General features: G+C 47.3%; 1 protein-coding gene across 11 annotated transcripts in view; it reads right to left on the reverse strand.

Moving 5' to 3' along the window:
* The window catches only part of CACNA1C (calcium voltage-gated channel subunit alpha1 C), a 664,692-nt gene that overhangs the window by 42,932 nt on the left and 607,567 nt on the right, over positions 1–14,193 (reverse strand). For 9 of the 11 annotated variants that reach the window (XM_032593889.1, XM_032593891.1, XM_032593888.1 and 6 more), the window contains 4 exons: positions 10,064–10,096; positions 6,655–6,783; positions 4,350–4,415; positions 2,695–2,786 (listed from right to left, as the gene is read on the reverse strand). In XM_032593889.1, the coding sequence (XP_032449780.1) occupies positions 2,695–2,786; positions 4,350–4,415; positions 6,655–6,783; positions 10,064–10,096 (320 nt within the window). The remainder of the gene's footprint in view (positions 1–2,694; positions 2,787–4,349; positions 4,416–6,654; positions 6,784–10,063; positions 10,097–14,193) is intronic. The other 2 variants (XM_032593890.1, XM_032593885.1) reach the window with 1 other exon arrangement.

The following is a 14,193-nucleotide window of genomic DNA, read 5'->3' on the forward strand; positions in this document are numbered from 1 at the left end:
TCCCTTATGTTCATCTGTTTTATCTCTTAAAGTCCTCATATGAGTGAAGTCATATGATTTTTGTCTTTCTCTGACTAATTTCACTTAGCATAATACCGTCTAGTTCCATCCACGTAGTTGCAAATGGCAAGATTTCATTCTTTTTGATTGACAAATAATACCCCATTGTATACATATACCACATCTTCTTCATCCATTCATCCATCGATGGACATTTGGGCTCTTTCCATATTTTGGCTATTGTTGATAGCGCTGCTATAAACATGGGGGTGCATATGTCCCTTCGAAACAGCACACCTGTATCCCGTGGATAAATGCCTAGTAGTGCAATTGCTGGGTCGTAGGGTAGTTCTATTTTTAGTTTTTTGAGGAACCTCCATACTGTTTTCCAGAGTGGCTGCACCAGCTTGCATTCCCAGGAATACTTTTGAAAGTATTTTTTTTCTTAGGAAGCTTTAAGGATATTTTCTTTATTCTTGGTATTCTAAAACTTCATCATAATGTGTCTAAGGGACTTTTTGACAAACTTATTCTGCATTTAGTAGGCCATTTCAATCTGAAGGCTCAGATCTTTATATGAAATTTTCTTTGATCATTCCTTCATTTCCTTCTCTCCATTCCTTCTGTCTTTTCTAGCTGAATTTGTATGAGAAAGATGGGATTTTCAGTTCTATCCTCCATGTGTTAATTTTTATTTTATATTTTCAGTTTTTTTGTCCCTTTGGCTGTGTACTAAGAGAATCCTGGTTTGACCTTTCAGCTCAGTACCTCATTCTTTAGCTGTGCCCATTTTCTGAATATTTCAACAACTGTATGTTTTTTTGAGTTCTTTCTTTAATTTGTTCTTATTAATAATGACTTCTCTGGGGTGCCTGGGTGGCTCAGTCACTTAAGCATCTGACTCTTGGTTTTGGCTCAGGTCATTATCTCACAGTTCGTGGGACTGAGCCCAGAGCTGTCAGCACAGAGCCTGCTTTGGATTCTCTTTCTCTCTCTCTCCCAGCCCCGCCCCTGCTCTCTCTCTCTCAAAATAAATGAACTTAAAAAAAAACACTTCTCCTCCTCCTTCTTAATTTAACAGATGTAATATGCTCTGCAATCTCTCTAAAGATATGAATTATATTTATTTTCAAATCTTTTAGCTTCATATATTCTTTTTCCTCCTCATGTGTTCATTCATCTGCTAATTGAGCATGGTGCCTTTCTTTATTGATACTAGTTTCCCCCCAGTACTTTGGTATTATTATTGACTGTTATTTGTGCTTCAGAACCCAGTTCACAACTCTGTGGATCAAATTTTCATTAGAGAGACTCTTTGGAGATCATGGAAGAAAGAGAAGATGTGCTCTCAGGTGAGGTGGGAAGGTAGCATCTCTGAGGGTGGAGTTCCTTGGGGGGACCTGTTCTACTTCTCAGACCCCAAAGCCCAGGGGTGTGATGTTCAGTGCTGCTGCTTTCAGCTTGTGAGCATTAGCAAATGCTCTCCAAATACAGGTCCTTGAGGAGCTGGCCTGGTCATGGTCTCTCCTGTGCTGTGCACCTGTGGATCCAGGAAGTGCTCTCACTTTTTTCACAGGCCACACATTGTTGGGAAGGTGTTTTCTTCAGATCTTGTTCCTTTGTCAATTGAACCCCATCTGATTTCTTCCATTTAGAAATTCCTCAACATTCCTTGGTTCAGTAACAGCACTCTTTCATGTCCCCCCCGCCAACCTTAGTATTGTTATGGGTTTATTCTTTTAAGAAATATCTTCTGTCATCAAGGGCTTTAGGACAGGAGGGGAGATAGACCCATGTGCTCAGTCTTATATCTATGTTCAGCTCTGATATTTAAATATGGCACAGGCTTAAGTGTTTTGATTTAATACATTTTGAGCAATAATGATACTTGAGCTTGGGTGTGGGGAAAGGATTTGATAGAACTTGGTGAAAGTGATGCTGTCTGATAGATCTCTGGATCTTCTGGAAAGGGACCCCAGGGAATGGTAGAGAGCTCACTGCCTCTCCCAGGGCCATAATATGTAGAATATATGATCTGGAATGGACTTTAGAAGTCATCTGGTCCAGGGGATGGGGTAAATCATTCTCATCTGCCAGCCCTGGTCTAGATAGGGGCCCCAGAATTCCAGGCTGTGAGGAACAGGAAACTGAGAAGGACCAAAGAGGTCATTAGGAGTCAGATGAGGAAGAAGTAGGTTGCAGCATAGACTCACTCACTCAGGAGCAGGCTGAGAAACACTCTTTTCTCCAGCTAGGCCTGAGGTGGTGGCCTTCCAAGAGGGGTGAAGGCTCATGGCTGGCTAAAATGAGGAGGAGACTAAGTGCATGAGGACATAATAACCCACTACAGCAAATGACACTGACATTGGTATAGCTGTACCTGTTTGCAAGGGAGCTGAGACTCAGAGAAGTTAGGTGTCTTACACAGCGAATGTGTCACAATCTTGGCTTGAAGCCTGTTTGGCTTCCAAACCACGGTGCTTTCAGTATTAGACTTGTGACGACCTAGTGCTTTTGGGTGGTTACTAGCCAGTGACCAGTGGGCAGCTCAGTGGAAAGTATTGCAAATAACAATGAAACAACAGATTTCTCTCCCTGCACAGTCCCCTGGAAGAGTTCCCTCTCATTCTGCATCCAGACCATAGGGCTGCATCATGTAGGTGTGTTTGTATGCATCTGTCCTCAGAGACTCACCTGAAGAGAAGGAGCACAGCTTGGGGGAAGGTCTGAAAGTTGTTGTTCCGGTTGATCTCTGTGGTGTCATTCAGGGCAATTTTCCCAAACACCTAAGCAGGGGGAGAGGAGAGTAAGTCAGTGCATGGTGGACACTCATTGTTCAATGGACTCTTTAGGGGTCACAGCTGACTGTGGGTCAATCCAGCCCATAGCTGAGCTGAGTCCCCTGTCATGACCTGGCAGGGCCTCATGGAGGCAGGCACCTGCTGACCTATCCAGCCCCTGATCTCCATACACCACACTGGGCAGGTGTAAGAGGAAAAGTACCCATGGGCCTTCCTGTGGGCCACTGGGAGCTGGGCTAAGAGCAGGTGGAAGCTGCAACCAGCACCCTGCTTTGTGTAGGGACAGAGGGTTCACTGGTCTTCTTCCCCTCCTCCTCCTCCTTCTGGCTGCAGATTCTTGAGAATATATATTTTTTTCTCTTTCAAAAAACTTTATTGAGGAATAATTAACAAAGATAATTGTGTCTATTTAAAATGTACAATGTGGTGGTAATTTGATGTACAATGCAATGTAGAATTGTTACCAAGACCAAGATAATTAACACATCCATCACCTCACACAGTTAACACAGGTAACTTTTTTTTTTTTTTTTTGGTGTGGTGAGAATGCCTAGGATCTTCTTGCAGCCACTTGCAAGTGTCTAGCACTGTGGTATTGATTACAGTCACTGCTAGGCCCTCAAGAGTTACGCTTCTGGCCTCCTTTTCTTTGCCATTTCAGCCCAGATGCCCAAACACTCTTCCAAATTCAGTTCTTGGATTTCAGAGCAGTCTGGACTTGGGCAAGCTTAATTTATCCATGAAATTAGGGGTCTCCTTATTTTTATGACCATTTAAAGATATGACTATCTTAGAAGCTGCCACCGTTGGTGAGGGTTAAGGTAGCTCTTCTCATCTCAAAAGATTTTGGCCTAGGAAACTTGAGGTCTTTCTGCAAGGAATAAGTAGGAGAATCTTCCTTAGGGAGCTGCTGAGGAAAAGCTCCCTGCCAGTGTGAGTGCTAGGCTGTGGGAGCTCTCTGGAGCCCTGAGGAGAGGCCAGCTGGAGAACGCCACAGAGTGTGAGGGCACCTGTGAGGGGGCCCTTGAAACTGCTGCATGTTTGATGGGGACAGCTTGCCCACCTGACTTCCTCCTTCCCTCCTCCTTCTTTGTTCCTTCACTCTTCCATTCCCTCTCTCCCTCCCTCTCAGTCATGAGCTTCTGCGTAATGATGCTGGGGTTGGGGGCTAGTTCTCAGGCCGGCAAACCTGGGCAAAGGGAGGGGTGCTGTCTGACACACCCTTAGTGTTGTTTCTTGGAAGGGCTGTCTCTACAGAGGCCCCTGGTGTTAATCTTGGAGTGTTTTTCCCTACCTGAGAGCAGAGGCCAGGCCTGGGGTGCAGGAGAGAGAAGTTGTGTACCGCACTTGGCCATTCATCCTCCTATCCATAAGGCTGCCATTTGAAAGGATGTTCTAATTCTTGTGACTTTGTTGTCTCAGAAGTGGAAGCAGAGGGAGGGACAGTCGGAGCAAGAGGGAGGTAGGAGGGAGGAGGTGTCCAGAAAGTGGGGCTGGGAGCTGGGAAGAGAAAGTAGAAGCGGAGGAGCAGCAGGAGAGGTGTCCTACCTGCATCCCAATCACTGCGTAGATGAAGAACAGCATCACTATCAGAAGGGCCACATAGGGCAAAGCCTGGAAGGAAGCACAGGATACAGGGCGTGAGACCAGCAGGGAGATGGCTGGCCAGATCCCTTCCCAGGGGGCACTGTGGCCTGGTTTTGGGAGGTGGCATTTCCCAGGGCCCCACAGAAGTTCAGCGTATGGGGGAAGGTCTGAACCATGGCATTGACCTCCCATTTTCCCTTGGTTTCAATTGCCCGAGAAGCAGTGAGTGTGGTGTACTGAGAAAATCAGGCTGCAGAGTAAGGGAAATTGTATGATACTGCTTTAATAAAAACTATCAAGAATGAGCAGACGTCCTCCAATTAGGCTCTATACAGCAAGGAGAAAGCCATGGAGGATACACACCGTTTTCCTGGGGAGGCATGGGGTGGAGGCAGGTTACACCCTTCCTTTACGTAGCATGATGATCTACTAGTTGTAATAAAAACAATTACTAAGGAAAAACTTAAAAGAAAGATCATGGGTTCAAATCCTATTTCTACCACTTTCTAGCCATAGGAGCTGGGCTATATTAACCTCTCAGAGCCTCAGTTTCCTCTTCTGAAGAATGAGAAGAATGAAGAATTACCTCTCAGGGGTTTTGTGGAGTTTAAATGAGTTAAGGTTTACAAAATGCTTAATGTAATGCCTTCCACATTGTTGGGTCCCATATATTTTATTCACTCAATGTATTATTGCCTGGCAGCTCAGACAACTTCATTTTCCAGAGTCTCTGCTGCTTCTCCCGGGGAGAGTGGGAGAGGCCTCCTGGGGCTCAGGACTGACTCTGGAATCCAGGAGATTTCAAGAATCTGGGAAATGCCTTGCCAGGTGCCCACACACCACTAGATGGCATTGCAAGATCACACGAATGCTTTTTCTGTCAGGTCAGAGCTCCTGATCCACGTTCAAGCCACACAGCCCTGTCTGTTGCTTTTTCCTTGCCCAGAGAAATGTGTATGGCCTGTATAATCATCATAGCTGTGGGACCCTAGGGGTGCACCCACCAACAGGGCCAGCCACCAGTCCTGCTTCACCAGAACCCTCAGATTCCCAGGGAGTGGGCAGGGCATGGCACAGGTTGGGGGAAGGTGGGCTGGGGGTGGCAGGGAGGGCAGCTGCAGGCCATCATTAAGTGGGGAGCCAGCCTGGGGCTGGTGGGTGGACAGTTGGCTCTGAGGAGTGCAACGAGGCTGATCCAGTCAAGGATCTCGGATGATGATTCCTAGGGCAGGAGGCTGCCTGGAAGGGTGTTTATTTATGCCTTTGGGATAGAATTCCAAAGCGAGGCAGGCACCTGCCTGGAGAGCACTTTCCTCTGACTGCATCTTCTGTTACGGGCACGTTCAGATCAGGGATCCACTCCCATGCCCATCCCTGGGCTCAGACTGGCCATAGCATGGGACAAGGAAGGAATCCTTCAGTGCTGGGAAGACTGACAGTGGTGCTTCCATGGGCAGGGAGAAGCTGCCTTTGGTGCTGGGCTAAGGAAGCATGGCAGCACGTGCAGGGGCCCTACACTGTCATCGTCAAAAAATTCCAGTGGCCTCACAGAGTCTGCTGCTCTTTAACTTCAGACTTACATAACCCGTTGGCCAGGGGCGACCATTATTCTGCTTTCACAGATGGAAAATAAAGGCTGAGAAAAGAGAATTGATCCTATAGTTAGGCAACCCTGTGCCCCTGGGAGGGGACCGTCTCTCCTTGAGTGGAGTGACACTGGGGTCCTGGAGAATTTGGCTAAGTCCACAAACAGGTATGGACAGCAGACACCACAGAAATGCCTACTGGGAGGCAGGTGACGGCCAGATCCTAAAAATGCCAAAAGTGGGAGGGCCATTGAGGCTATCAGATCATCTGGGCCCATGTTTTTCAAATTTTTTCCAACATAAAACCTCTTTGTGCAGTAAATTCTTGTGGAAAAATACACAGATGAGAGAAGAAAGCAGAACCACTCAGCCTCCCCCTTAGCTCCCAGCCTTCTCTGCTCTGACTTTGGGGAAGTCTGGGGCTCCAGAGCTTGCTTTTGAAAACCACAAATCCAGCCCAATGACCTTATTATAGACAGGAGGAAATCAAGGGCAGAGCTGGAGAGCAGCAGTGTGAGCCCCACACTGGACCCCTAGGGGTGTTCTTTCCTGTGTAGCATCACCTCGCCTCCCACGCAGGGAGCCCAGGAGGAGATGGGCAGAGACCCTTGTGCAGCCCCACCTTTGGGGAGCTGAAGAGGCTCTTCTCCTTGCAGCCCGCTTAGGGTGGAGGTGGCTACCTGGAAGGACTTGATGAAGGTCCACAGCAGGGTCCGGATGCCCTCCCCACGGCTTAGCAGCTTGACCAGGCGCATGACCCGGAAGAGGCGGAAGAAGGTGATGGAGATGCGGGAGTTCTCCTCTGCGTTCTGGAATCCATCGGCAATAGGAGGTGGCAGTTAACACAGCAACAAAGAGGGGAGGGGCAAGAACGAGGTGGGCCCTGCTCTGAGCAACACAGCCCTTGGTTGGGGTGGAGGCAGGCAGGGAAGGGTTAGCTGCACTAGATTCTCTCCACTGGGTCACAGATGGGAGACCAGCTGCTCACCTGTTCCAGGTAGACAACTCAGGCCTGAGGTCTCTGCAGAGCCAAGTTGTGCCCAGGCCCCTGAGCCCATAACCCTATCTGTTCTCCTCTTTTGCCCTTTAGTCCTAATTCTTAACCCCCTAGGTGAAGTAACAGAAGATTCCATAAGGAACTTCCATATGCTTTGAAATCTCCTAGGCTGAGAGCTAGCTGTCTTGGGTGCATCCTGCCTCTGCTGAATGCTGAGGAAGCAGCCCAGCCTCTTTCTTGTCTGGCTTGGCTGGGGGACGTGCATCCGGAGCGGGATGTGGCTCTGTGCAAGGTGGTTGGGCGGGTCAGGTCATGGCCTCCATCCCAGACCCTGAATGATTGTACTGGGGGTCTTGGTGGTCCGGGTGGGCTGACAGCAAACAGGATTGGAGTGCGTTGCCCACTGCAGGATCTTGTGCCCTGGCAGCTCGGGGTTCCAGAGCTCCTGTTGTGCTACCTCTTCCCACATGGCTACAGGGAAGGTAGGAATAGGGTTGCTGCTCAGTGCTCAGTGCTCTGATGGTGACTGTTTCCCAGCCCTTGCCTCCCCTTGGGCTCTGAAGCTGTTCTACTCCCCTCTGCCCTGGGGCTTCTAAGAGGCCCTAACCCTCTCCAGGCTGTAGGAGACCCTAGAAGGGGTGGGGAGCACAGGCAGGGTGAGGTGGGGGGGTAGTCCCTCAAAGTGAGCCCTAAAGTCCACGCCCCCATATGAGAGGACCAAGGGGTTCTGCTTAGGGCAGATCATCTCCTCAGGGGAGTTCTGAAGCTTGAGGTCAAGGGGAAGGTGAAGAAGGACAGAATCCAGGCCAAGGCAAGTGGAAGCAGGAATATGGTGCTGCTGGGGGTCTGCTGGCTAGCAGGGCGAGCCTGTTGGACCTGGAGGGGCCTGGGGCTGGGGCACGTGCCTGCCCAGGGCTCAGGGGCAATACAGGCTGCCCTGTCACACTCTGCCTCCAGACCTAAGAACAACATGGACTGATCCCTGGCCCTCTTGCCCACATCAGCCAGAGAGCCAGTGGTGACAGCCCCTTGGGAGCCACTTGCCTGTTCCCCAGAGCTAGTGCAGCTCACCCAACCCTGTCAGCACCAGGAGAGAATGGACCTTTGGGCTTCCTGTTACTGTTCCTGTCCTGTGCCTCCCTCAAGGGAGGAGGAGTCTCCAGTCATTGGATCTGTGTCTGCCCTCCCCATTCTTGATTCACCTTTCTGCTTTCTTTTTAGTCCTTTCCAGGCCAGATCCTGACAACATCCACACCTTGTCTGCACCCCTGAAAATCCTATTAGCACAAATGCCCTTTGTTCTAATCCCATGGTCTGCTGTCACTGACATGGCTGGTGGTTCCCGAGGCCACCCATCCTACTACTCCTGTTCAGCATGGGAGACCCACGAGGGTGGCAAAAACCTCAGAGGCAGCAGCTTACGTGTCGGCACACCCTCAGTCTGCCCTGGGAAGGCTGCACAGAAACCATGTCCGAAGGGTCTCTCCTAGTTGTCTCCCTCCAGACAGGGGAGGAGTCACACTATTTCTTCTATTTTCAAACCACAGCTGCCTCAGATCCTGTCAGTGGGCCTGTTCCCCTTAGGCAGGGTGACCTGTGGGCATCTGGGCTATCGCAGGACTCAGGATGGGACTCCTCATCCTGCCCCTGGGCCCTACCCTGGCTGTGTATTTTGAAGTCTTTGATGCCCTTAATCTCCACATTTCTATCACCCATGTATCTACTTGAAATTCTATTTTCTCTCCTTAAAAGGAGGTTGTGTTCCCCCAGAGGAGAAGGCAGAGGAGGCTTGGGGTTTTATAACTCAGCTGTCAGTTCCACTATGTTCGGGAAAGGAGAAAAAAGAAAGAACAAGCTTACACGGGGAACTTCAGCTCTGAGTGTCAAGAGTTTGAGAAGCTGGTGCTACAGGGGCATCTGGATCCAATAAGTTAAAAAATAAAAGTCAAGCTTGCAGTTTGAATTCCATGTTGGGTTCACCACCCTCCCCGGTCCCCACAAGTAGCTATAGTTTCCTAACACTCTAGAAGGAGGAGAAGCACATTTCCATGTAGACACAGAAACGTCCTCTAAGAAGCCAAATGACACTGCTGGGAAGAAGCAGACCCCAGTGGCTGCCTCTGTGAAGTAGGGTACAACATCCAGTCTCAGCCTTTCCCTGGCAACCTTCCAGCCAGCCTGGGATGGGCTGTGTTAGGAGACACCACCGGCCGGCCCAATCTTGCCCCCATTCTGCTGACTTTCAGGGAATTGACCTACTCACTCGTCCTTTTAAAAACTCACACTTGGCTCAGTTTTAAAACATGTGATGGCAGCTTTTTGGAGAAGGTTGCTCCAAGGAGGCTTCAAGGTCACACCCAGTGGCATCTGTCACTTTAGGCAAAGTGAATCATAGACTCCTACATCAGGAGTGTTCCAAACTACTGAGTTCGTTTTTCTGCTTGCAGCCTGCTGTAGAAAAGTGAGGATAGCCTAATTTTAATGAACTTCAGCAATTTAGAAAAATTCATGGGTATATTTGTTGGAGTGGTTGGATATTCAGCCACACTGTCAGTAATAAATTCCACCTTACACATTTTACTGTGGCCTTAAATACTGAGCACACAGGAGGCCAGATGTTACAGACACTGGATGATTAGTGGGAAGTCATCATCTGACTTTCTGTTATCCTTCTCTTTCCTCTTTTCTCTGGAGGCCCTTACCAAGGTGCTTATGGGTGCCCTGCACAAATTTCCCACATCAGATTAAGGCTAGAGACTCAGTCGGTGGAGTCCTCAGAATGTTTAACAGGAAATGGCCCTTGGGTCCAATTCTCTCCTGGTGGCTCATTAGATGGTCAAGATCACAGTAAATTATCACCCAGAGAAAAGCTCAGGGAGGGAAAAGAACACCATTACACAAACAGCACTTCATGGCTCACACACGACCAGGCAGGAGAGGGCAGGACAGACACGACATGGTGGCTACATGCAACGGCAACAGGAGCGAGGCTGGGCTCCGAGAGACTCTGGGGACCGGGGTGGGGAGTGATGGTGGGGGTGTTAAAGGAGGGTCACAGAAGCTAACAGCGTGGTCAGGAGGGTCGGTCTTACCATAAAGGGAGAGCATTGGGTATGTTCAGCTGGCTTTAAAGAAAGGCAGATAGAGATAAGCTGTAATGAGTCTCCAACGAAGATGCCTGGTATTCTAGGTCTCGGCTAACACAGGAGCAACACCGTGGCAGGGGAGGGCAAAAGGAAACAAGTGAAAGAAATACAAAGCATAGGCTGGGCAGGTTCTGGGACATCACTGTGAGTGAACTCTGCATAGGTGTGTCTCACATCTAGTGAGGACCCAAAGGCATTTTCCATTCAGGACCATTTCTGGGCACACATTAAATAATTCACACCTGTGGCAAATGAGTTCTTCCGAATTTTGTGCAGGAAGGTTTTGTTTTGTTTTTTGAAATGAACTATGTCTCCTAAGATAAACTTTATGAACTTAGCTTACCCTGGGTGTTGCCAGCTGAAGGAGAAAGGCCTTGGTTATGCTTAGTGCACATCCCTGCCCAAACATACTTGAGCAGAGGAGTTCAAGGGTAATGGTCCTTCAAGTTTAGGGGAAAACTGAATTTTAGTTATCACTGAGGAGGATCTAAAGAGGTGGTCCTCAACCCCCCTGTAGTGGGGGTTGTCCTCAAGCTTAGGTTCAGGCGGGAGTTGGTCTTGCTTAGCTCCAGTCTATAGGTGTAGAGCCTTGGCCATAATGAATGTTTTTTACATTTTGAAGACTTGCACACAATTTAGGTTACTATTATTAACCCTCAAAAAAGCTGTTCTTATGGGTCTGACTGCTGAGTTCATTTTAGGGGAGGAGCTGAGGAAATTGGCCATTGGTGAGTATCCCATTGCAACCCCCAGTTCCTTGAGCTTGTATCCAGGAAGATGCCCCTACTCTTTGGGCCCCAGAGCTAAGCCCTTGATGGATCCTGACCATCTGAGCTGTTAACTCTTTCTAGAAGGTCATGACTTTGCTTTTACCCTCCACTTTCAGATGGTTGCTCTTGTGTTTCTGTTTTTAAGGTACAAACAAGGAAACATGTAATGGAATTTTTGAAGGATGGAAATGTGCACAACTAGACATTTACTTGCAGACTGAAAATACTTCTTTGGTAACAGATTTCTCAGCAAATTCCTTTTTTTCCTATAGCAAATTGTTAAGATGTCCTTTTTTAGGAATGGTGGAGAGAAAGGGTGAGGCAAGGGAAAAGAAGGGAAGGGACACCTCTCTAGTCATTTACAGAGTGCATTCTAGATCTTGCTTTCTGCTTCATGAGGAATACCAGCTGCCAGGTCAGTTGACAGGCCTGGAGGCTGTGGGGTCACTAGAATTTAGCTAGCAGGATGAGATAGAACATAGAAACAGACACACACAGACACTGACAGACAGACACACACACACACACACACACACAGAAGTAATTTCAAGCTGCTTGACTGCTTGTGTTCCTGTGTTAATGGATAAGAAGTTCTGTGTTTCTAGAGCTATAATGGGGAAGGGAGTGTGAGTCAGACAGAGGTAAATCTACATTACATGTAATGCCAGGGCATTAGATAGAGTTCCCATAGGAGACATGGGCCATTGTTCTCCTCTTGGATCCACCCTGAAAACCACCAAAGCTACCATTACTCCTAAGATCCCTGAGAAAACCTTAAGCATCTTCTGGGTCAATCCTATCCTGAACAGGACCAGAATGGAGACAATTTAGAGAACATATCTGGGTCATGTGGCCCTAATGAGTTAACCCCCAGCCATGAAAAATTTTAACCATTTTTCTTACTTCTTAAACATTCAGAATCCCACATGTGGGATTTTAAAATGTATTAACTGTGTATTTCCTTGTTGCTTTTTAGCTTTTCACAGCTCTCATTGAATGAAGATCTCATGTATTTAAGTCATTTTACTTCAAGATTTAGTTTTGAGTATGTTCTAATCACCTTGATTGTATCTTATTATTTTAAAAATATGTATTAACTTAATAATACTTATGATACACCTCTATAATAGGGGGTAAGAAGAAGTCAGGAGGAGCAATGAGAGAAGAAGGGAGAGGAAGGATGGAGCTCTCTGGGACTCCTATGTTGGGTCCCAAGCCCAGGTAATGATAGCTCTCCTAAGGGTCTCACTTTGGGAGAATCTGAAGACTCATTTTAATTTGGAGATTAATTTTTTTCTTGGGTGTTAAGCTATGCTATTCAGAGGGCACTTTTGGCCTACGGGAGTGGTGTTTGTCAATGTCTCATATAAGCCTATTCTTATTTGAATTTTTTTTTTTCAACGTTTATTTATTTTTGGGACAGAGAGAGACAGAGCATGAATGGGGGAGGGGCAGAGAGAGAGGGAGACACAGAATCGGAAACAGGCTCCAGGCTCTGAGCCATCAGCCCAGAGCCTGACGCGGGGCTCGAACTCACGGACCGCGAGATCGTGACCTGGCTGAAGTTGGATGCTTAACCGACTGCGCCACCCAGGCGCCCCAAGCCTATTCTTATTTGAAGAACTATGTTTTTAAGATCCAGGGTCTCAAAAAAAACTAACCACTCATAATAAGAAAGCAATCATTGGGTGATTTCTAAGTGGAAATAGGAAGAAGCTTGAGATACAGCCCTCGCCCTCACAGAGCCCACAGTACACTGACATAGTGCCAACCCCCTAAGGACATTTCCTAGATGATCTTGTGTAGTCATTCCAGTCTTTGGTACCCTTGCTTAGCTGTAAGTGGAATCTCTTGGTGAGCTAGAAGGGGAGATTGGACCCACTGGGTTTGGGCACCTGCACCTCTAGCCCAGAGCCATGTTTGTGCTGTTTGCCACTCTGTGATTCCCTGGTATACTGCCCTGAAAGGTCACCTAGCAATAGTTCTACTTTTTGAACTAAATTCGGAATTGTTTGATGGCCTGGAGTACTTATGCCATTCGTCTTTGACCCTTTCCCAGATCTCCCAGTTCCCCTGAGTTAGTTTAGAGTTTCTCCATCTGTGGTCTTCCTGGGGAGGAAAAGGTGGAAAGACTCTGAAGACTTATGCCCCATGAGCCTGGAGACCCTTCTACAGTGAGCCAACAGAGCTGCTTATCTATTCTGAACATTGTGGCTGAGTTTTCCAGTGGCATTTTGTCCAGTAATGGTAGGCACTCAGCAGCCAATTATTTAATCTTTGTTTTCTAATGGTCTGGTAATTTTCAAGGGTTTTAAAGATATTGGTCAATTAACTTAATTTGTTCATACAATTGGTAGAAATGAAATAAGGTTATTATTCAATTGGTGAGGCAGAGGTGGAATATTTTCATAAAGAATCCTGGCTAGTGGTTCCAGCTAACAGGCTAAGGGCAAATAGAAAGGAAACTCATGTACCTTGTTTAGTGTATTTATGCAGATTACCTAGGTTTTGTATACCTGGAAATGATGATATGAGTGGCACTGGACAGCAAATAGGAGCTATTTTCTGGAAAACTGTCTTTCTGAATCAAGCTCAGGATCAAATTAGAAGTTATCACCTCAGTGGATGAAGTCTTGGTTCTGGAATGTCTTCCCTGCTCCTTTTCACTGGGGTACCATCTTTAGACCATGCATGTGTAGGATACTGAAGAGTGAAACTCAGGGAATACCAGAGGCTGATAAGGAGAGGATTCTCCTAGATGGAGATTTTTCCAAAAGGATGAAGGGGAGAATCAGTGGAACGTGTCTCCCAATTGTTAACATTACATAGTCAGTCTCTCTGAAGAACTAAAAGGTTGTTGAAAATACCTCTTAGCCATATAAAAGGGGAGTGTTTCTTTTCTCAACACAGCAAGGAGGTAAGGACTACTAGGGATTAGAAGCTGGGCAGTAGATATCTAGGCTGGAGTACCCAATAAAGCTGTATTCCAGGATATTTTCTCGAGATCAGGCCATTACAGAATGAAATCTTGCCATTTGCAGCAACGTGGATGGAGTCATTACAGAGCATTTTAAAGAGATAAGCCCCTGCTGCACTTTTCTGGACATGCTGACTTTGAAAGGTGCAGATTACTTTCTGATTCCCTCCAGGGAAGGTTGGCTCTTGGCTAAGTCATGAACAGGCCCCACAGAAGAGGAATGCACCATCCCAGTGGCCGCCATTGAGACAATGGTTATAATATCAGTTGCTAAAATTTTACATTCCTCTGAAACATGAGTCAAAAGCAATGTCACAGGAGCATGTGAG

Source organism: Lynx canadensis, chromosome B4 (assembly GCF_007474595.2).
Source record: "Lynx canadensis isolate LIC74 chromosome B4, mLynCan4.pri.v2, whole genome shotgun sequence".
Lineage (NCBI taxonomy): Eukaryota > Metazoa > Chordata > Mammalia > Carnivora > Felidae > Lynx > Lynx canadensis.